The sequence below is a fragment of the Rhamphochromis longiceps genome, linkage group LG23, assembly GCF_057381845.1.
Source record: "Rhamphochromis longiceps isolate RC_006_pf linkage group LG23, R_longiceps_female_GT1.1, whole genome shotgun sequence".
In the NCBI taxonomy this organism is placed as follows: domain Eukaryota; kingdom Metazoa; phylum Chordata; class Actinopteri; order Cichliformes; family Cichlidae; genus Rhamphochromis; species Rhamphochromis longiceps.
Genome location: NC_140578.1, coordinates 19,229,821 through 19,250,838, shown reverse-complemented (window position 1 = coordinate 19,250,838; position 21,018 = coordinate 19,229,821). Strand labels below are relative to the sequence as shown.

Sequence of the window (21,018 nt, the reverse complement as noted above, 5' to 3'; positions counted from 1 at the left end):
CACATTGTCACACAGTAACAAAAGCACAACATGACACATTACGCTGTCTCATTATTTATTTAACAAAAGCTAAACCAACTGTTAATCCCAGCCTTACTGTTTCCGTAGGAATAAACAGGATTTGCAGCACCCAGGTGCACATCAGTAACTGATCATCAGTGAGCGTGAGCAGCTCTATAAAAGCAGCATTGTTGGCAGGTTGCAGGTCTGGAGCGTTCAGGTGTTTGTTAACACAACGCAATGATCTTCTAAATTCACTCCAACGTCAGATGGTCTTGAATTGAAAAAAAGAAAAAAAAAGAAAAACTACCTCTCACACTCTGCTTGATCTATTTATGACTTTTTGAAATTTAATTTTCAGTCTCTGGTAGCTTTACAATTTATATTGTTTTTATTTTTTTTAAATCTCAAGATTTTCAGACACGGCCTTTTTTTTGTCCAACATTGTAACGTTCACACTGTGTTCACTATAATGTGATGAATGAAAGTGAACTGTACACATATTTACAGGTTTTTACAGCAGCCTCTGGGTCTGGTTTATCCATCTGAAGTTCTGAAGCACTTTAAAAAAGGTTTGGCAAAAAGTTGTGAAATCTGAATCCAGCAGGTATCATCCACCTGTCCAGGTGTGTCTGTCAGCTTTGAGGCAATGTGAAGCAAGGCAGGTGAAGTTTGTAGTAAATGCCCTCTGATGGAGGAGCAGCAGATCGAGGCGGGGGCTGGATCTCCTTCTTCTGAAACACAACAGCAGCACTGAGTACAAACAAAGTAGCACAGAAGGAGAACAATGGGCATGAGCTGCAGGGTCACCTGTACACGTTAGGGCCTTTCCCACTACTAACACTCGGCTTTGTTTGACTCAACTTGGTCTTTAGGTACATCATTTTCCATTAGGTGGTAGTACCTGATACCAGGTACTAAAAAAAGTAGCTGGTTCCAGTTCCTTGTTTTAGAATCTGCTGAGTTTCAAGGGATCTGAGGCGACATGCAACATCAATAGACTCCATGCCACCGATTGGCTAGTTAGTGGCATCATTTAACGAGTAATGAGAGCGAATTCTTCAAAAACTAAACAGCATTTTTGTGTTACTATCGCATACAAGTAATGTCACAGGATTCGCTACTCAATTGTACCAAACTGACCCAAACTGGGTCGAGTTGTGTAGATACTGGTCGAAAAGTCTGAGTTACCTGTGGAGCCTCCAGCCTCTCACTGGTCCCAGCTGGAGGGAGGTTTGCCTGATACTTGCTGATTCTCCTCTTCAGAGACAATGATACACAACTCAGACCTGCCAACAGACCATCAGAGGAGTCACTTCACCTTCACACTCACATCAGCACTCATCACATACAACACATTTCAGGAAGCACAGTCAGCTGCTCCTCCCAACAATGTGACACCTAATGAGTGCATAAAGGTTCCTTCCTCTCACTCCTTCCAGCAGAGCTTTGTATCATTCACAGTTCAAACTAATCCTTCTTTATCTCATCCTGGACAATAACGCACTCTGAAAATGTTTTTGTTTTTCCTAACAAACTGCTGACTTTAACTAAATAAATTACATGTAAATTTTCTTTATAATTGTGTTACACAAGTGCAATGTAAAACATTTCATGTGATGGAAACTGGTAAAACTGATATACAAGTTTTTACAAAGCACTTTTTTCAACTATTTGAATAAATAAACCTTTGATTTGACATATGTTACTTAAACTTATTGCTTCATGTTTAGTGAAGGTGAAAAATCATTTTTCTGAGTTCAGCTTCTTAGTTCAGTTTTTGTCCTGATCCTGAGTGTGACCCAGTGTTTTGTGTTTAATTTATATTTGGTGATTATTGTTATTCATGGTTTTAGTTCTTTTGAGGTTATATTTTGTTGTTCTGGTTTCTATTTTCAGTTTCTTCACATTCTCTGTGTCCCACGTCTGGTTACTTGTTGCCTCTGTGCTTCATGTTACTTCTGTTTCCAGATCTGTCATGTTTCCACGTCTTAGTGTCTACTCTGCATCTTTGTGAATTGTCTCATGCTTCCTGTTTTACTTTGGTAGTCCTCATCTTATGTAAACGTTTTTACATTTTCTTCCTTTGGTCTCATCATGTTTGATTACTCCTGGCTGTGCTCTCCTCCTGTTTCTCATTCCCTCGTTATCACTCTGTGTATTTAAGCCCTGTGTTCCTTTTTGCCAGCGTTGCATTGTGCCCTCACTGTGCTGGTCTTCCTCTCCCCCCCCCCCCCGGCCGCCGTCGCCGTCGCCGTCGCCGTCGCCGTCGTCGTCGTCGTCGTCGTCGTCGTCGCCGTCGTGCTTCTTGGTATCTTTGTCTCTAGTTTTCTAGCTTTCCAGTTTTTAGTTATTAATTTCCAGTTTCCATGTTGTAGTTTGCATTTGATTTTTTTCCCGCTATAGAACAATAAAGCTGCCTCTTTAAGTTTTCATTCTGTGACACACAGCCAAACCATGACAGTTTAGCTCCACCCCCTTTAAGAGGACCCTAAAAATTGCACCTGCTGAGGGACAACACCCGTGCTGTCTGTGTTTGGACATGCTGCACTTTCAGTTCACACTGATCATTTTACAAAGGTTTACGTCATTCATTAAACTTTTCACGTGAACATCTGGTCTTCATGCAGCAAAAGCAGAATTTAAGACCCTTTTAATGGACTTATCTCAACAAAAACTAACGAAAGAGCAAATTAAAATCCTTGAAGTAATCTTGAGAGCTGCATTTGTACAACACAGATGTTATTCTGTAAAATTTTATTAACTTTAGTTAAGATGTTTGCATCCAAACATGTTTTACTCAAATGATAAAATAACAAACACAGACATAAAAACAGCTTCATTAATGAGCAGGTGGTTTGATTGCTGTTCTGTAACATGATCTAATGGTTGCACACTGTGGAGACATGGTGGTACTAGCAGAAGAGCAGAGACACCAAAGCTTCAGACAAAGTAACAGACTCACAGATCACCACAAGAACGAGTGCAGCGTTCAGGCTCAGAGAGCTCAGGATGAAAAGCTCACTCTGCTGGTTGCTGTCAGTGAGTGCGACAGGTTTTTGAGTTACATCTGAAAAGAAAAGGGAGACAGATTTATGAACAAGTGTGTGAAACATGTTTTACATGTCTGAGGACTTTTCAGCTGATAGTTTAAGAAGTTTGAACTGGCCCAGCTGTGAATACTTTTTAACCTTTTTTTTTTAACCTTTATGATTCACACTTTAACTTTTGAATTTGCCACTCCTCTGTAAGAAAAATGCTTTGGTGGTCGCTTAAATCACTTGTCTCAAAACTGACATCAGACAAAGCTCACAACCCGCCCACTTGTCTTCACTAAAGGTTAGCGTATCTGTTGCTGCTACAAGAGGGTGTATTTTGCTGACATTCATTGGCCTCTGGTTTCCACATCACTGTTGGTTTCCTACTGTATCGTTTTGAGGCATTAGACAGCTATTTCATAGAAATTCACAGCAATCAAATTGAGGGTTACATAAAGGTTGTGTTTTATACAATTTTAAACAAGGTGGATGTTCATTGTTCCATTAGCCCACTCCTGTGTTACTGATAGAGTTACTTCAAGCTCAGCTGATTTCATTGATACCCATGTAGTCTGAGACTGTTTGGACCTTTATTTTGTTATGTTGCTCTTCAGACTAGTCTAGTCTTTTTTTACACCTTAAATAGGAAATGTGCTGCATTTCTCTGTCAGACTCACATCAGAGGTGTAAAAAGAAGAAAACCACAATTTTACTGCCAGACCTATATACTTTTGGCATATTTAACTGACAGTGGGGCATTCTGACACCACATCCTCTAAAAAAGTCAATGCAAAAATGTTAACTAGTCAGTTACCTGAAATAAGATGGAAAGTTTCCACAAACTGAGTGCTGCCTCCTCTCTTGATGCCACAGAAGTAAAGCCTGCAGTCCTCTGCTGTCAAGTTTTTAATCACGAGTTTGTTTCCCAGGATTGAAAATTTGGTTTCAAAACCAGGAGAGTAGTAGGTAGAGTCTGCTGAAGAAAAACTGCGGCCGATACCTGCTCTGAACTGACTGTGGATCTCCATGTACCAGTGTGTGTCTGATGTCTGATTGGAGCAGGTTAGAGTGACATTGGTCCCCAGCTCTCCTCTGACCTCGGTCACGTTCTCGGCCTCTGCACAGAGCAGAAGCACCAACAGGATCATCCACAGGAGAACCATGATCAGCTTCAGCATCCACAACAAGACGGAGTCGTCTGAAAGCAGCTCAGCTCTGATGGACTCTGACACAGAAGTGCTCTACACTTCCTACTTCAGGCACTGATTATGTTGTGTGCAACACCTTCAGACAAACCACAAATACCAAGAAACTCCACAGGAAGTGAACCTCCTTCACATCCAGCCTAACGTCTGCAGCATTGACTTTACTTTGTGCAATCACCATTTCAGGTATTAACGTGATCTGGCCTAATTATACAGTTACAATGCGCATATATATTTGGAGTGTGGTGGGGTGCAGCTTAGAGAGGTAGCTGTGTTTTATGAAGAGATAAAGAGTCTGATTAATCCTGCTGCCCTGACCTCTAAAGGTAGTACTAGTAATACATGTTTTAGCAGAAGTAACAGCAGAAGCTACATCAATGTAAATTCTGAAACACTGAACAGCAGAGCTAATGGTCATCATTGGTCGAGCATGTTGATGAGCTGATCAGGTGGCTCCATCTTGTGTCTTCAAGCTGTTATAGCAGAAAAACACAAATATTTAAATATCTAGAACTCTCATAGTACTCATATTAAAAATCCAACTCTATTCTATATTAGTGCAGATACAACAAACTTCTACTACAGTTCAAAAGTCTCCAAAAGTTTGAAAAACTGACATCTTTAGCTTAGATTTATAACAAGGCTCAGTTGATAGATTTCTGGGAACTGGAACTTAATGATCTTGAGCTTGATTATATGGACACAAATATTCCACGCACATATATTTTATGTAGGTGCAAGATCATTTAAGGCTATACTGGATTCTCTAATGCACAGAGAGCCACTCCAAAGCGGTCACCACTGGCGTAATGCAATCTGGCTGCACCATTTGACTAACTCCAGTCTACATGTGCAGTCTTTTCAGGGCAGCATTTTTTCCCTGCATCTGCGTGTGTTGTTCCCGGGTACTCCGGCTTCCTCCTCCAGTCAAAAGACGTGCAGTTAGTGGGGTTAAATCAATTAAATCTAAATTGCCTGTAGGTGTGAATGTGAGTGCAGATGACTGTCTGTCTCTATGTATCAGCTCTGCGACAGACTGGTGTACCCTGCCTATCAACAGCTGGGATAGGCTCCACCCCCCTGTGACCCTGAAAAGGATAAGTGGAAGAGAATGGATGGATGGTGTCGTCTCTTCCAGACTGGATGTTTAAAAAAAATTTACAGTTTGGAGATATTCTGAGCTGCAAGATACTCTTCACCACAGGATTGCTGTGCTTTAGCAGAAGGAGTTTTTTTCTTTCTTTTTTTTTAAAATTATATTTCAACCTAAGAATGGAAGGTGAAAAGTGTGACCTTTGTTTTGGACTCTTGTAGCTGGAAAAACTGTGGGACACACACATGGTGGACTCACTCAGTCTTTTTAAGGAACAGTGATTTCCAAGAATCAAAGCTAAATTCAGCTCTTCATTATCTGCATAATAATTAAAAACCATGTTTATAATAATTTGACTTAGATGGAAGAAAGAAAACAACAACAACAAAACTACCGGCTCCGACATCGACCTCTGTGGGACCCCAAATGTCATCACTGCATCAACAGTGATGACATCTGCAGTGTCTTCCAGTGTTAACTGAGAATGTCTGAATTTAAGAAAATATTTACACCAGTTAAGAGCCAAACTCTGGACTGTGTTTCAAGTGCTCAATGAGCAAGGGAAAGGGGGCCCAGGCCCATCCAGACCGGGGCCCAGCGCAGCAGCGCCTCCCGGCCCCACAGAGCCCAGGACAGTCCACCCAACCCCACCACAGAGAAAACTGCACCCACCCCACCATCCACTTTTCTTCCAGACTACATAAGACAATAAACACCCAGGCTGAGATCTTCCTCCACCTCTCCTGTATCTCCCCCTCCTGCAGAGAGAGCCCCTGAGGAGAGGAAAGCTCCTGCAAGATGTGACAATCTTCCCCACCAGTTGAAGAGCCCCCCAGGTGGCTCGATGCACCGGCGGCACCCTGCTCCAGGGCTGAGCCCCCATGCACCCACCCGCCCACAACCCCGGCAACACACCAACCAGGACCCAAGCCCCCGAGGCCCGGCCCGGGCCCCAGCCCAGAGACGGAGCGCCCCCAGAACCTCACGCCCATCCCGGACCCACCCAGGGGCAGCCAGGCTACCAGGTCAGTAACCCACGTCCGTCAGCACAGACCCTCCCCTAGCCTCGCTGCACGCAGCCGCGAGGAAACAGTCACCTGAGAGCCAACAGAGCCCCTATCCGGACATGACCGCTACCCCGGGTTGAGCCCCCCAAGGAAGATGCCTCCGGGGAACCCCCCCGACGCCCTAAGCCTGTCCCTACCCCCACACCAATCACAACAGTGAAGGCGGGACCAAACTATGACCCCCCACCCCCACTAGGTGATGGAGCTGATCAAAGGAGCCCAGAGCAATTGATCTGATGTGGTGGCAGAGGCTGTATCAAGACTAATGTAATCTAATAGATAATTTCTATATTGGTTAGAATTAAGATTGTTTTTATTTTTCCAGTTCATGAGGACAGTTTTCTTGGCTATGCATAGGGCAGTGAAAAACATATGGGCTATATTCTTTTCTAAAGTGACATTATCTAAGCTGCCCAACAAACACACTAAAGGGGAAGTTGGAATGTTACATTTCAGACACTTCGATAAGTCTTCACATATCTCGCGCCAAAACTTCTGAACTGGTGGACAGAACCAAAGAGCGTGGATATAATTGTCCGGTGAATTGGTTTGGCAGTGTGAGAAGTTGTTGGTAGACGTAAAGCCCATCTTGAACATCCGATGACCTGTATAGTGCACTCTATGTAATATTTTGTATTGAATTAATTGAAGACTGGGATTTCTAATTGCTGGTGTTTTCTTAAGTTGCAGTCCGTTTGGCCTCTCAGGCCCACCGTACAATTTACAAAACTCATCCACTCTTTTTCTCAAAATCTTAAACACAAGTTTAGGCCACTGAGAATTTGGTTTAGGGAAGGGAGTTTAATGTTTTAGTGATTCAGAAAAACTTTAATGAAACCTTAAACCTGCATTCTTTCCAATATCCAGCAGGGGGAGACTTGTAGCTATAAAACGATATCTGAATGGACCGGAGTTTGTGAGAAAATAAGTCTACTGATCACCTGATATCTGATCATTAGTGATGGGATTTTTAGAGAGCCGCTCTTTCGGCTCCGAACCGGCTCTTCAGGTTGTTTTGTTGCTTTAATTAATTAATTATTAACAATAATATAAAATTATGCACAAAAGGAATTACTAATGTAAAAAAAAGTGGTTTTATTTATATATGTTTATATATAAATATATGTGGTGGTCCCTAGAGACAAAACATGTACAAACTCCAAAACACATTTGTAGCGTTAACTGAACAGAGCTACCTAGATCACTTAAATTACACAATTGAAAGCATATGTGTATTGTTTGTGTGTTTATACACAAGCACACATATATATTCAAATAATTTAAAAAAAAAAAAGTTAATTTACCTGTTACTGCCACACACCAAATCTGGTCGTTGGTACTTCCTGGCTTGTGTAGCCATTGGGTAACAAAAGCTCAACACTGCGCCTAGCATCCTGGAGCTAGGCACAGAGCCCCCCCCCCTCTTCCCAGCGCAAAGCACAAGGCTCGCGTGCGGAGTGAAGCGGAAGAAAAAGTGCGAGAGAGAGGGTGAGAGAAAGAAAAAAAAACATGGCCTCCCAATAAGGAGCTGGATCGCATCGTTCACTTCAAAGAGTTGGCTCTAAGAGCCGTTTCGTTCGCAACCAACACATCACTAATAAGAAGGATGAGACCAGTAATGAGGAAGGCTGAGCAGTATATGATGTCGAGCTGGTGATCTGGTGTGGAGCTGTTCTGCTGATGATGCTTTGACTCAGTGGAAGGAGAGATATGTGGAAAAAATATAGTAAAAAAAACACAAAAAAGCAACTAGAAAATTGTGACCTGTTTGTATTCACACTTTTAAAAATGATGCTGCTAGCATCATGATGAAGAATCTGCTGAGTTTCTTGTAACAAGAAAAAAGTGATGAAATTAAAAATAAGATAATGACTTTGTTGCGGGGCAAAGACGGTGGCGCGGCTGTGGCGAGGTGGTCTCACCTGAGCAGCATCAACAATCATGCTGCACCTGCTTTAAAGGGCTGAACTATGTCCTGCCGTAATTGTTGTTGTTGTTGTGCAGGTGCGAGCTGGAAAACTGCAGCTGGTTGTGTGTAATTGACAGCAACTGAGAGTAATAAAAGAATGCTGAAATGTATAGAAATGTGATCGCCTCTGCCATGTGGTTATTACAGACCAGTTTTTTCCTTCTTCTTGGAAGCTCACATCTCTGAATGTTTTCTGTCCACTGCTCCCAGCTCTGCTGCTATGTTTAGAAGTTGTCTTCTGACCGCTTGGACCTGTTTGCTGGATCTCCTTGCTTTACGTAGAACTAGGTGAGCTGGGCTGGTGGTGCTCAAGATTTCTCAAAGCCAAAGTACCTGATAGTAAAAAGTGGGGTTGGTGATCTGATCCTGGGGATTGAAATAAAGGTTTCTTGATCCTGGTCGCTACCTTGAGGTTTGGAAACTGCAGACTTTGACAGTTGCTGACTGGTCTCTGAGTCATAGTCATTATCATAATGATGCTCCATGTGATACAGAAGTTGATTTTTGTTCTCTGCACAGGTTTGACAACTGTGGTGAAAACATAGATGCATAAATACAAGTATTCAGAAGACACACCGCTCCTCCTCTGGATGTTTTGCACCTCATCTTTGAAGAAGAGCAAAGAGCACTTTAAATTAGGTGTTAAATATATTTTGATCGCCCACTGTGTGGTAATGTGTCTCACAATCACATGAGGTATTTTGATCTAAATTTATATATGCTTTAACAAGATGAGTTAACGTCTTGGTTTTTGGTCAGGCTTTTATTAGAGACCCACAACCCCACCAGGAAAACCAGCAGCTGTTTATGAGGAAGTGATTCAAACCTTTGTGATATTTTCAGTTGTGATGTTTTCTAAGTTTGTGAGAAAAAAATTGTAAACATGGAAGAGAATTAATAGAAAAGTGCAAGTTTTATGAATAATTGTCCATTTTTATAGTTTGGCTCTACGTATTATCTGATTTATATCATTATACATGTTTAGACTGAGTCAAAGCCGGAGACGAATATGGCATAAAACAAAAGCTAAAGTTTGTTCTCTGCACAAATTGTGATTAATTGTACGGTTACATTGTATGGTAATGTGTCACATGTACCCACCTGATCAATGACCAGTTCAAGTCTTGGTTTTAGTTAAAATAAAGTTTTTATAGACACAAAGTCACAACACAAGAATCAGATGTTTCATTTTAGTCTCAGTTAAGGAGGGTGTTAAAGGTTAGAGGGTATGAAAAGGATTCACTGGGGAACAAACATACAGTAGGTCTGCATTTAGTTAGACAACAAGTGAGTCAAGTGACAGTCTGTCCATGTGACTGTGCCACAGCTGTTGCAACAAAATAAACACTCCTGATGACGATTCGCCAGGAATCAGTTTCAAGTTGACGTCTCTGACTTTTGGGTTTAAAAGGAAACATGAGTTCTCTTGCCTCATGACTATGACAACATCAAAAACCCGCCGACTCACGCATCCAAACACAAACAGAATATTGCTCTTTAGCATTGAATTTTAGGCCACTTTGAATGATTTACACTCAAGACAAACTTGCATTAAGTCAAGAATGACTGAATACACCTTAACAATAGAGGTTAGTGCCAACTTTGACGAGTTTAAAACAGACGTCTTCGCATATCATCTCTCCTGTAGCCTCCTTCAGGGCTGAGAGGGAAAGAGGATGTGGTTTCAGAGTTTTTTTCTTGTCAAGTCACACTCGGTTCTCTGTCAGACATTTTTTTTATGTGAACGTCCCTGCGGTGACAAAGACTTCTGCAAAGCTGCTGAAGCCTGTTCATGCCTTAGAAATAATAAAATGACCTTCACTCATGCAGATCCCCACTGACTTCTAGCACTAACTAAATATCTGCAAATGCTGCTTCTAGTGTGTCGAATTCGTTATTGCCAAATATAATCTTCTATTACTGCACAGTGCAGACACACACACACACACACACATTACTACACACTTACAGCTACTTCTAACACCTACTCTAGCTATAATACAGCTGTTATACAACTTCTTCTATTTTTCATTAGTACTGTTACCACTAACACTATTATTATCATCACTAATTATATCTAATTATATTACATATCTAAGAGGGTTTATTTGTCCTCATAAATTTTGTTGTATAATGTGGTAAACACAGGTTTATACACAGATGACTCTGCTCTTTAACTGGGTGTTGATATTCTTCATAAGTTGGGTTTAAAATAATTTTTGTGACAACTTTACACCAGAAATAAGGACGGGTTAGGAAACTTTAAGGAACTCAAATAAGGGTCAGTAAAAAGGGAAATCAGTGACCCAGCAAAGTGAAAGGTTCCCAAATCAACATTTTTGTGTATTTACAGTAATGTTTCTTTCAAATTTGTACACAACACTACAACAATAACTTGGTAACAAATCTAAAAAGTTATTATTAACTAATGACGAGTTTTGAGTGGGTGAATCAGGGCACATATGCCAAATGTCACCATTGTAACCGTCTCTAATTTTTTTTAAAAAAGTTGAAAATGCTGTTTGTTTGCTTCCATATATTGTCTATTCTGAAGTATGTTTCATAAAAAAATCCCCAACCCTACACAAAAACAATAGTGTAACAGATACATGTCTTTCCAAAAAGACTGTTCCACTTTAGCTGTCTTGTTGAAAGTTTCTTCAGAAGTCTTAAGCAATGCTGTTTTTTTTAGGATGGCGTCAGATATCTGAGTCTAAAATTAATGACAATTCCAATGACTCTGCTTAGCTGGTAATGGTCAGTCATACAGTGCTTGAGTTGGGATAAAATTCACAGTAAATATGTAAATGCATAGAAATATAACTGCTGACCCTTAGAACAGTTTAGCAAACAAGCTTCCCTCTTATGAAATGCAGAAGTGTCTACATTGGCATGTTTCCCATAGCTACTGTAGCAGAGTGAATATTATATTTGAAAATTGCATTAATCACATTGTATGGTACTAGTATAAATAATAGCTGCCATCTGAGCATCCCTCACTGGCTCGCTTGTTGCTGTATATATCTGTGCCTTTGGTTATCTTACTTCTATAGCTGTTACAGGTAGGAGTCGCGTGCATGTTGCTGCTGCCTCAGTTTGAATTGGCCACATTTTTGTTGATTGGTGCTACTTGTGCTTTTGTAGAGATCACCTGCGCATTATTTCCTCTGAAGCCATCAATCGATTGCTGGTATGTTTTTATTTTGTGCCGTACATTTAATCATTTCACTTGGTAGTAAACAGGTGTTTTTATATATTTTGCTTTATCTTTTTGTTTTTGCCTGCCTGCTGTATATGGAAGCCTGTTAGTGTGCATTTATTGTATTAAATTGTTTAATCAGAGCAGATGTGTGAAGCTGAGCTGCAGGTCCTCACCTGGCATCACATTCACCTGCTGGTAACCCACAGCTCTGAATTTACAGTAAATGTACAATTGAATCCTTATTTTACTTTGATATGTTTTGATTGGCTGTCATTACATTGTTGTTTTGCACTGAAGCATGTTTCTGTCCCAAGTAAAGCAGATTTAAGAGCTGATAATTAGCATAGTTTCAAACTAAATATTCTCTAGGTGAAATTTGTTGCCGGCTTTTTCTCTTTCTTTGTAAAAGCTTTTGAGCTTTCTATTGCTGCTCTGCCATTGTGTTGTGTGTGTGTGACATCACTGGTTCCTTGAGCTCTTCCTCATTATTCTCCCACACAAAGAAATGATAAGAATCATGTGGTGTTTTTACACCACTTTCTCTTCGTCTTTATGTTCTTTATGTTACTTGCGGGTCCCTTTGTGTATCTACTGATGTTCCTCTTTTGACTGACTTGCCTCTCAGTTCCTAAACATTTTGAGATTGGCTAATTGTTCAAAAGGTTTCTATTCTGAACTCAATAAGTTCTTAAGGGGAAATTTCTGAACTACCATCATAACAAAAAAAAAAAAGACTCAGCACAAATGCAGGCTGTGCTTAATGCGCTTTATTCTTCAAAGACAAACGTGAATAAGGCTCAAAGTAAACTCTATGAACAACATGTGAATGTGATCCTGTAGGATTATGCTAGGAGAAAATATCTGGTATGTTTTGGTAATGTAGATAAATAAATGTGTGTTTTGCGTTTGCTTTTTGTTTTCTTTCTAAACCAACTGATACAAATGCATGATCATTGTCGTTATTCTGCGTGGTTTAAAGTACATATACAGTGATGATAAACTTGTGGCTGAAGCTTGCTGCAGAAACAGGAACTAGAGCTCTGAAAGCTGCAAAAATTCAACCCCACAAACTGATGTGGCACAGGTAACTTTAAACACTCCACTAGATATGAGGCCTTATTTATGAAAGTAATGAAGAAGCCACTCTAAAAAGAACATGCCAACAAGGGTTAAAGTGAAGATGCATTAAAACAAGCTACAAAACATCTAAATTAATGCTCTTTGGACATATAAGACAAAAGTGTCTATGTTCAGTGATAGTGCACAGCATTACACCTGGGGAAAACCAAACACACATGTCAGCACAAGAACCTCATGTCAACTGTTAGCACGATGGAAGGGTGATGATTTGGGATTGCTTTGCAGTCATGAGACCTGGGGACCTTACAGTCATTGAGTTGACCATGAACTCCTCTGCATGCCCATGCAAGTATTCTAGAGCCAAATATTGATGCTATCTATCTGACAGCTAAAGCTCAGCCGCAGCTCAGGCGTGCAGCAAATCTCCAACAGAACAGCTAAAAAAAGAAAAGAATCAAGTTCAGCAATGGGCCAATCAAAGGTCAGACCTCAACCTGATTGAAATACTGTGGTGGGCCCTTCAGAGAGCCGCGTATAAACGAATGCCTCCAAGTCCCAATCAAAGGAACTTAGTAAAGAAGAGTGACCCAGAATTGAATGTGAGAGATCATTAAACTCAGTTTTTCTACACGCTGTTTCTGAATTTGGGCTTTGTTTGTGTGTTCTTGTTCATCTCAGGTTGTAATGGATTCATTTTAGGACATGATAAAGACTTTTTATCACTGGTGTAAGTCACACAAATCCAATGATTTCCAAATTCAGATTAACAAATATCATCATTCTTGATCTGCCATCTGGACCTGTTTTTGCCCCATCTTCTCTCATCCCTGCTCGTTTTGCTAACCTTTTTGGGATTTTTGGTCATTCAGGTTCAGTTATTGTTCAGTACCTTCAGTTTCTTTTATTTCCCCCCCCATTTTATGTTTCTGTGTAGTTTCTTCTTTGTTTTGCCATTTTGAGTTTGGTATTTTAGCTCATTTGTACTTCAGAGTTATTTCTCTTATTCTCATTCCTGGCTCTGTAATTTGCAATCATGTTTTTCCTGATTTTGTCGGCTTCCTGCCTGCCTGTGTTTCTGTTTACAAGTTCAGTTACTTCCTGCTTTATTTTGTTTGGTGTTTTGTCTCTTGTCTTTGTATTTAGTTTCACACCCCTTCTCTTATTTTCTCAGTTAGTAAAACTACCCTCCCAGGTATCTCCTGTTTGCCCTCATCATCTTGTTTATTTATTCCTTCAGCTTTATTCAGTTTTTGTTGTGTTTTTCCTCATTACATTTGTGTGTGTCTCATTTCTGTATAGTTTTTGAATTCCTCATTCCTGGGGAACATTTTCATTGGAATTTAGCATTAAAGCTGCCTTTTAAATGTATTTCCTGTCTCCTGGGTCCTACATTTGGGTCCAAATCCTGCCTACCAGACATGACACGTGACCTGTTTGTACTGGTTGGAGCAGGATGGGGCCCAACATGGTCAGAATACATGGAAACAGGAAGCTGGCCTTTTACTGAGAAGCAACAACTGAAATTGTTTTTACAGGTTGTCACTTGCTGTTGTTTTCAGAACGTGTGAGGAAAGCGCTGAATAGTTTCCTGCGAAATCTGACCAACAAACACTCACATGGCCTTGAGGAAAGAGGAACATTGTGAAACTCTTTTTTTAAATAATATCATCCAGATTTGTTTCTGTCCCTTGTTGTTCTCAAATGTTTAATAGGTTCATATTAAACATTACAAAGAAATACTTCAAACCACATTTTCTCTTTCAAACAAACAAATCACTGGTGTGAACTCAAGTTCTATTTGTGTTAAATAACTACACGAATGCCTAAACCAAAAATAAATGCTGTAATCAAACTGAAAATGATCGCAGTGTATTTTCACAGAACAAAAGAATAATGCCACAGGTATGTAGAAAGTTCTTTTACATATTCTTATACTAAAACAAACCTGTTATGCAATAATTTGCAAAGACCATATAATCTTAGATTTTAAATCAACAGCCCAAATGTTCAAACTGAGATTATTAATGTGGATGGATTAGTTATTTGTGAACAAAGTCTTTCTGGAGAACTTCAGTGTTTACCAGGGATGCTTTTAAAAAAAAACACATTTAATTTTGTTACATGTTATTGTGACAGACTGGTGATCTGTCCAGCGTGTACCCCTCCTTTAGCCCTATGACAGCTGGTATAGACTCCTGCATACTTAAAATGGATAAGCAGAGGAAAATGGACGGCTCAGTAATTTTGACAGCTTCTCACAACATTATTTTTAAATTTGATGCTGCAACAAATAAAAAAAAATATGTCTTTCAAAAATCACATTTCTCACAGTCAACATGTGATATTTTGTCTTTGTCCTGGTTTCACTTCTGTTTGACATTTAATTGTAAAATGCAGCTTTCTGTTGTCATACTTCATCATCATGCTGACCTTTTAGGGAATGAGACTGTGTTTAAAATCTGTGCTTTGAAAACAGCATAAACAACAAAACAGCTGAAACAAAAAAACAAAAACTGATAAACAGATACAAACTATAAGAGAACAAATAAATATTAAATGTTGGAGTTTCATATTTACAGGTTTTCACAGCAGCATTGAGTTATGGTGTTAAATCCTGAAGCACCTTAAAGCAGGTTTGGCTAAAGGTTGTCACATTCTTGGGTCCATCTCAGCTCAGAAGCAGAGCAGATTGTCTCTGACTAAAATTAATCTTGCAGCACTTTCATCAAGTTTGTGGAAAATTTTGATTCAGAACTTTTGGTCCAACAACTCAAACCAGAGAGGAAAAAATAAATCCTCCTTCGAGCAGCGGAGCAGCAAGTCTTCAGTTATCAGACTGACCTCTGTCCAGCAGGTATCATCCACCTGTACAGGTGTGTCCATCAGCTTTGAGGTAGTGTGGAGCGAGGAAGCTGAATTTTGTAATAAACACACTCTTGAAGCGGAGCAGCAGAGGGAGTGGGGAGCTGGATCTCCTCGTACTGAAACACAACAGCAGCACTGAGTACAGGACAAAGTAGCACTGAAGGAGAACAATGAGCATGAGCTGCAGGGTCACCTGTACACTTTGAGTTACCTGTGGAGCCTCCAGCCTCTCACTGGTCCCAGCTGGAGGGAGGTTTGCCTGATACTTGCTGATTCTCCTCTTCAGACACAGCCATACACAACTCAGACCTGCCAACAGACCATCAGGGGAGTGACATCACCTTCACACTCACATCAGCACTCATCACATACAACACATTTCTCCACTGTGCAGAGACACCTTTCAACATCTGGACAGCAGAAGCACAGCTGAAGCCTGCTGGGGCAGTGAGCAGTACGTTTGTGCTGTACTGTCTGTACAGCGTCGGCTTTCAGCCCCCATGGATTACATCTACGTACTTTGGTAATATGTGAGTAACATAAAGAATGTTGTGGGCCAACTTTAAAAATACTTATTTCCACAAATGTACAACTATAAAACTACCTCACATACTTGCAGCTTATGTGTAAAAGTTACAGTATGAACCTGCACTAAATGTTTTATAAGCTGGATGAATATAAACTACAGATGCCTGAATCCACATAGTAAGAAGCGCTGCTGGAAGGAGAGGGTTACAAGATGAGTTGACATCTATTATAAAAATGGGAGGTTGGTTCAAAGCAAGCTTGACTAAAAATTACTGTGGCTGAGCTGGTTGCATTAAATACTGCTGCATGAGTTAGTGGTAGCATTTCTGCATATCTACATATGCAACATGTTGCTGTGGAGGGGTGCTGGTATTAATAGAAGAGCAGACAGACCACAGAGATTTAGACAAAATGACTCACAGAGTACTAAAAAGAGCACAAAGTTCAGGATCACTGAGCTGACGAGGAAAGTCTGCCTCTGCAACACTCCACACTCAGGGTCAGGGGTTGGACAGATATCTGGAAGAAGAAAAGTTACACATATCGAACAAGAAATTATAGTGTTTCGTAAAACTATCAGACATTAACAATGTTTTCATGTCTGAGGCCCAGCTGACTACACTTTAACAAATAGTTCATCTAGTCGACCCAAGTTACTGTTTTATATTACAGGAACTTTCAAAAGCTGAAAAAAATTGCAGTAATAAAAAAAAAAAAACGTATCTGTTTTTGCTCAGGCTTTGGGCAACGCGATTCCCGTGTTGTGCCAAAGACATTTTGCACTGGTGTTTATTTATTATAATATTAGAAATATTATTGTTTATTATTTTAACCTTTGACCATCTATGAGTTGTAGTTTTGAGGGTGAGTGGTAATTGATTAGTGAGCGATTAGTCTGTTGTAACTTTAGAGACCAACACAATGGTGGAAAACAAATGTTTCCAAGATTAGGTGAGTTGACAGGTTGATTTAGCAGCTGTTAGGATGATGTCTTTTTATGTTCTCAGGCACCCAAGTCAGGGAAGTCTAAGTAGCTTTGAAAGAAAGCAACTGGACTTGAAAGAAACTTTTTAGATTAGAGAAACTTAAAGTAGTCCAGTCGCTTTCTTTCAAAGCTCCTTGGAGCCTTTTATATTTCAAATTGGCAACCTGTTGAGGATCATGTCGTATTTGAGCAGCTGTCTTTAGAAATGAATGATGTCATCTTTCAGGTAAAGCCTCAAATTTTGTTTCGACTGTTCTTCTATTGTACAGTAAAGAGGTCACACTTCAAAGAAATAAGGTTACCAGAGATGGGCAGTAACACGTTACTGTAATCCGATAACTTTTTTTTAAGTAACGAGTAAAGTAAGGGATTACTATTACAAAAAAGGTAATTAGATTACTGTTACTTTCCCATAAGCATGCTGCATTACTAAACCGTGATTCTCATGGCAGTGACGTAAGCGAGTGCGACGTTCGTGGCAACAGTGGATCATATATCGAGTGTGGAGAGAGTATGATCCTGCAGCGTTTAAAGCGTGGAAGTACTGACCTTACTTTGAATTTGATTCTGTCAAAAGTGACAAAACATTAGTGTCCTCTGTTCACTGCGTGGGAAGAAAACTTCTTTTTACAGTGAAAAAACCCTTAACTTCAGAGCAAGCTGCCACGGGAATGTGAAATTCACAAATCCTTCAACACACTGCGGCACACCTGCACCAGGGCAAACCTCCGCCTGCCCCACTCCTGCTTTACAGGGGAAAACAGAGCAACAGGACCGTTGAGTCTTTGATTTTATTTATTTTCTGCTGTGTTTTATGTGCATCTATTTGAAAGACTGAGTGTAAACAAAAAATATATATTTTATTTTATGAGCTGGAATGTGCAGAAAATAAGTTTAAATGTTAAACAAATTTCCTCCAGTCAGAGAATGTTGCATATAATTTAATTTTTGCTTGATGCATAAAGTTAAAAGATTAAAACTAATAAAAACAAGTTTTAAAAGGAGACTTTTTCATTTGATTACAGTTTGTATGGGCTTAAAGATCTATCACTTTATCACCTATTCAGGTTGTAAATCATGTTTTTAAAAAGTAACGAAGTAACTGATTACTTTTGCAAATAAGTAATCAGTAAATTAGCAGGATTACTCTTGGGGGGGGAAATGATCAGTAATTAGTTACTGATTACTTTTTTCAAGTAACTTGACCAACACTGGATATTACTGAAGCTTTACTTTACCTCTAAATAGGACACTGTTACAATAATGACTATTTGCAGAGAACATTTAAAACACACAGTCACAAATTTCTTTACTGATTTGATAAAAACAAGCAAAATATAAGTTTACATTTCCACACAGACAAACATGCAGTCTTACATTCAGTCATCATGTTGACTAAATGAACTATAGTCAAAATAACTGGCTAAAGATTAAGGAAAAGCTAACCTACAAAGGTTTCAGATAATTCAAAGCAATCATTAAACTGACCAAATAAGAAAACTACTTTCATGCCATGGTCATCTCTGGATATGAAAAAGTTCCACTTCCAGTTCCAAGACACTCACAAAATGATCAGAGGGACCAACTACTGGAATGAAGTCTTGGCAGATCTGCTATATTGCCACATACCTGATCATGTAGGGAAATATATATGCTCCAAATAAAGTTTATAAATGAATTCTAAATTTCTAGCAGCCAAGCTGCTGGAATAATTAGAGATTAGCTGAAGGTTTGAGCAATGCATGGGAATACTGAATCAGAACAATCGAGATGGGAAGAAGTTAAAGTTTGTGCTAATGGTTCCTCCGCTCAAGTGAGCCAGTGATGGTTTGATTTTTGCAATGTTTCTAGATGAAAGAAACAAGACTGGGTGAGCTTTGTGATGTAAAAGTTAAATATCAAGATTCAAATGCTGATCAAGAACAACACCAAAGTTGTGATGGAGGAAATCTCATCAAAATTACATCAGCTATGAAGTAATCACTGTGGTAGGAGGTAATAAATCTTTTATCAGTGATAAATTCAGGAACATTTTGTTTTATCTCTAGAGACAAGCCTATCACTGCATTAGTCACAACAGGGAGCTTCACCTATTACAGTCTGTGGTTTCCAACATTATACAAAGAAGCAACCATGAATGCACTGCACCACATAAATACCTCTGGTGCACTGCAGGGAAACTGTCACCACAGCCACCAAAGCCTGTGAGCTAAAGAACAATGCAATTTCAAACAGCATGATACAGATCTGCAGGAAAGCGTAATGAGTTTTTGACTAAGAAATAGCTTCACTAAAGCGTACCAGTGAAACTGTGTACAAACAATTACAGTGGAACCCCGACTTACGAATACCCTGTTTCACGAAAAATTCAATTTACGAAGGCACTGAACGGCAATATTTCTGCCCGTGTTACGGCAAAATGCCCGAGTAACGAAATCCGCTTTCTCTGATTGGCTGAGCCTACAATGCCCACAATGCCTTCCGAATCATGTGACATCCCCTTGGCTTCTGTACTTGCGCTTTGCTGTTCCACTTGAACGACATATTGTTGTTCTAGTTAGCAATTAGCCTATAGCCTATCGTTCAGCATCGCCTCACTCAAAACGCGCAATGGGTGCTTCGACTTACGAAAATCTTCGACTTACGAAAGACCCTCGGGAACAGATTCATTTTGTAAGTCGGGGTTCTGCTGTATTAATAAATGTAGTTTTAGTTATCAAATACAACTCTTTTTTTTAAATATATTCTTTTCTTTTCTTTTTTTTCATTGTGCACTTTGGCCCTTAGAAAACACAACATGCAAGATACTGAGAGCTGACTGAAGTTACACATTTAAGTTATCTTTATTAATCCTTTATATCCAGGTAAAAATCTCATTGAGGTTAAACATTTATTTTCCAAGAGAGACTTGGCATCATGGCAGGTCTCTCAAGTAAATCAATAGTAATAAGTACTTCTGTTATTATTAGCATTAAATTTAATAAACTTTGTACTTACCTGAGACGAGGCTGAAACTCTCCACAAACTGAGTGCTACCATTTCTCTTGATGCCACAGAAGTAAAGCCTGCAGTCCTCTGCTGTCAAGTTTTTAATCACAAGTTTGTTTCCCAGGATTGAAAATTTAGTTTCAAAATCAGGAGAGTAGTAGATAGAGCCTGCTGAGGAAAAACTGCGGCCGATACCTGCTCTGAACTGACTGTAGATCTCCATGTACCAGTGGATCTCTGATGTCTGATTGGAGCAGGTTAGAGTGACATTGGTCCCCAGCTCTCCTCTGACCTCGGTCACGTTCTCGGCCTCTGCACAGAGCAGAAGCACCAACAGGATCATCCACAGGAGAACCATGATCAGCTTCAGCATCCACAACAAGACGGAGTCGTCTGAAAGCAGCTCAGCTCTGATGGACTCTGACACAGAAGTGCTCTACACTTCCTACTTCAGGCGGTGATTATGTCGTGTGCGACGTCTGCTGATAAACCACAAATACCAAGTAACTCTACAGGAAGTGAAACCTTCTTTTTACCTCCAGCCTGACTTCTGTAGCAGGAATCTGACACGGAGCTTTCAGACTCAGTTCTTCTGGAACTGAATTTTCACATTACGAATGGTACTGTAGGAGTAATAACAACAACACAAGCAAAGGGGAGTTTAAAATCAGCATGAGAGGACAGTGTTTCATTTAAAGTACAAAGCACAGGTAGAAAAACTAGCAGTAGTAGTATATGTTTTAGTAGAAAATAAACAGACGTGCAGATACAATGAATGAATCCAAAACTATCCAGATTTGAACATGTCTGAACTGACTCAGTCCTGTTTCTCTGTAAATAAAAAAAATCTTCATCTAGAACTTCAACTGTTACTCCAGTGAAACACATCTCAAGTCAAATCAGACAGTAAATTAAAGGACAGTATATTTAACCCCTTCAAACATGGCTTCGCGTCTGTTACACCACAGCGCCTCCAGTTGTATCCAAATATTACTGCA

At 39.8% G+C, this 21,018-nt stretch overlaps 2 protein-coding genes across 2 annotated transcripts; both read right to left on the bottom strand.

Annotated features, from left to right (window-relative positions):
- Positions 1-519: 519 nt before the first annotated feature.
- Positions 520-4,284, bottom strand: LOC146641753 (uncharacterized). Its single transcript, XM_085399470.1, has 4 exons — positions 3,853-4,284; positions 2,966-3,070; positions 1,192-1,289; positions 520-734 (listed from the first exon to the last, which is right to left on the bottom strand). The coding sequence occupies exons 1-4, from the start codon at positions 4,214-4,216 to the stop codon at positions 636-638; spliced, it is 666 nt and encodes a 221-aa protein (XP_085255596.1). The 5' UTR covers positions 4,217-4,284; the 3' UTR covers positions 520-635.
- A 10,197-nt stretch (positions 4,285-14,481) lies between these two features.
- On the bottom strand, positions 14,482-20,463 carry LOC146641752 (uncharacterized). The gene is made up of 4 exons (XM_085398542.1): positions 20,030-20,463; positions 16,468-16,566; positions 15,731-15,828; positions 14,482-15,635 (listed from the first exon to the last, which is right to left on the bottom strand). Exons 1-4 carry the CDS (start codon positions 20,391-20,393, stop codon positions 15,537-15,539), a joined length of 660 nt encoding a protein of 219 aa, XP_085254668.1. The 5' UTR covers positions 20,394-20,463; the 3' UTR covers positions 14,482-15,536.
- Positions 20,464-21,018: the final 555 nt, after the last annotated feature.

Bases quoted from the DNA above. Each gene is read 5' to 3' on its own strand.
- LOC146641752 (XM_085398542.1), bottom strand. From the start codon at position 20,393: ATGCTGAAGCTGATCATGGTTCTCCTGTGGATGATCCTGTTGGTGCTT. The intron at 16,567-20,029 runs GTAAGTACAAAG...TTCTTCTTCCAG, and splicing joins GAGTTTCAGCCTCGTCTCAG to ATATCTGTCCAACCCCTGAC. The intron at 15,636-15,730 runs GTAACTCAAAGT...GTTGTGTTTCAG, and splicing joins AGAGGCTGGAGGCTCCACAG to TACGAGGAGATCCAGCTCCC.
- LOC146641753 (XM_085399470.1), bottom strand. From the start codon at position 4,216: ATGCTGAAGCTGATCATGGTTCTCCTGTGGATGATCCTGTTGGTGCTT. The intron at 3,071-3,852 runs GTAACTGACTAG...TTTTCTTTTCAG, and splicing joins AACTTTCCATCTTATTTCAG to ATGTAACTCAAAAACCTGTC. The intron at 735-1,191 runs GTAACTCAGACT...GTTGTGTTTCAG, and splicing joins AGAGGCTGGAGGCTCCACAG to AAGAAGGAGATCCAGCCCCC.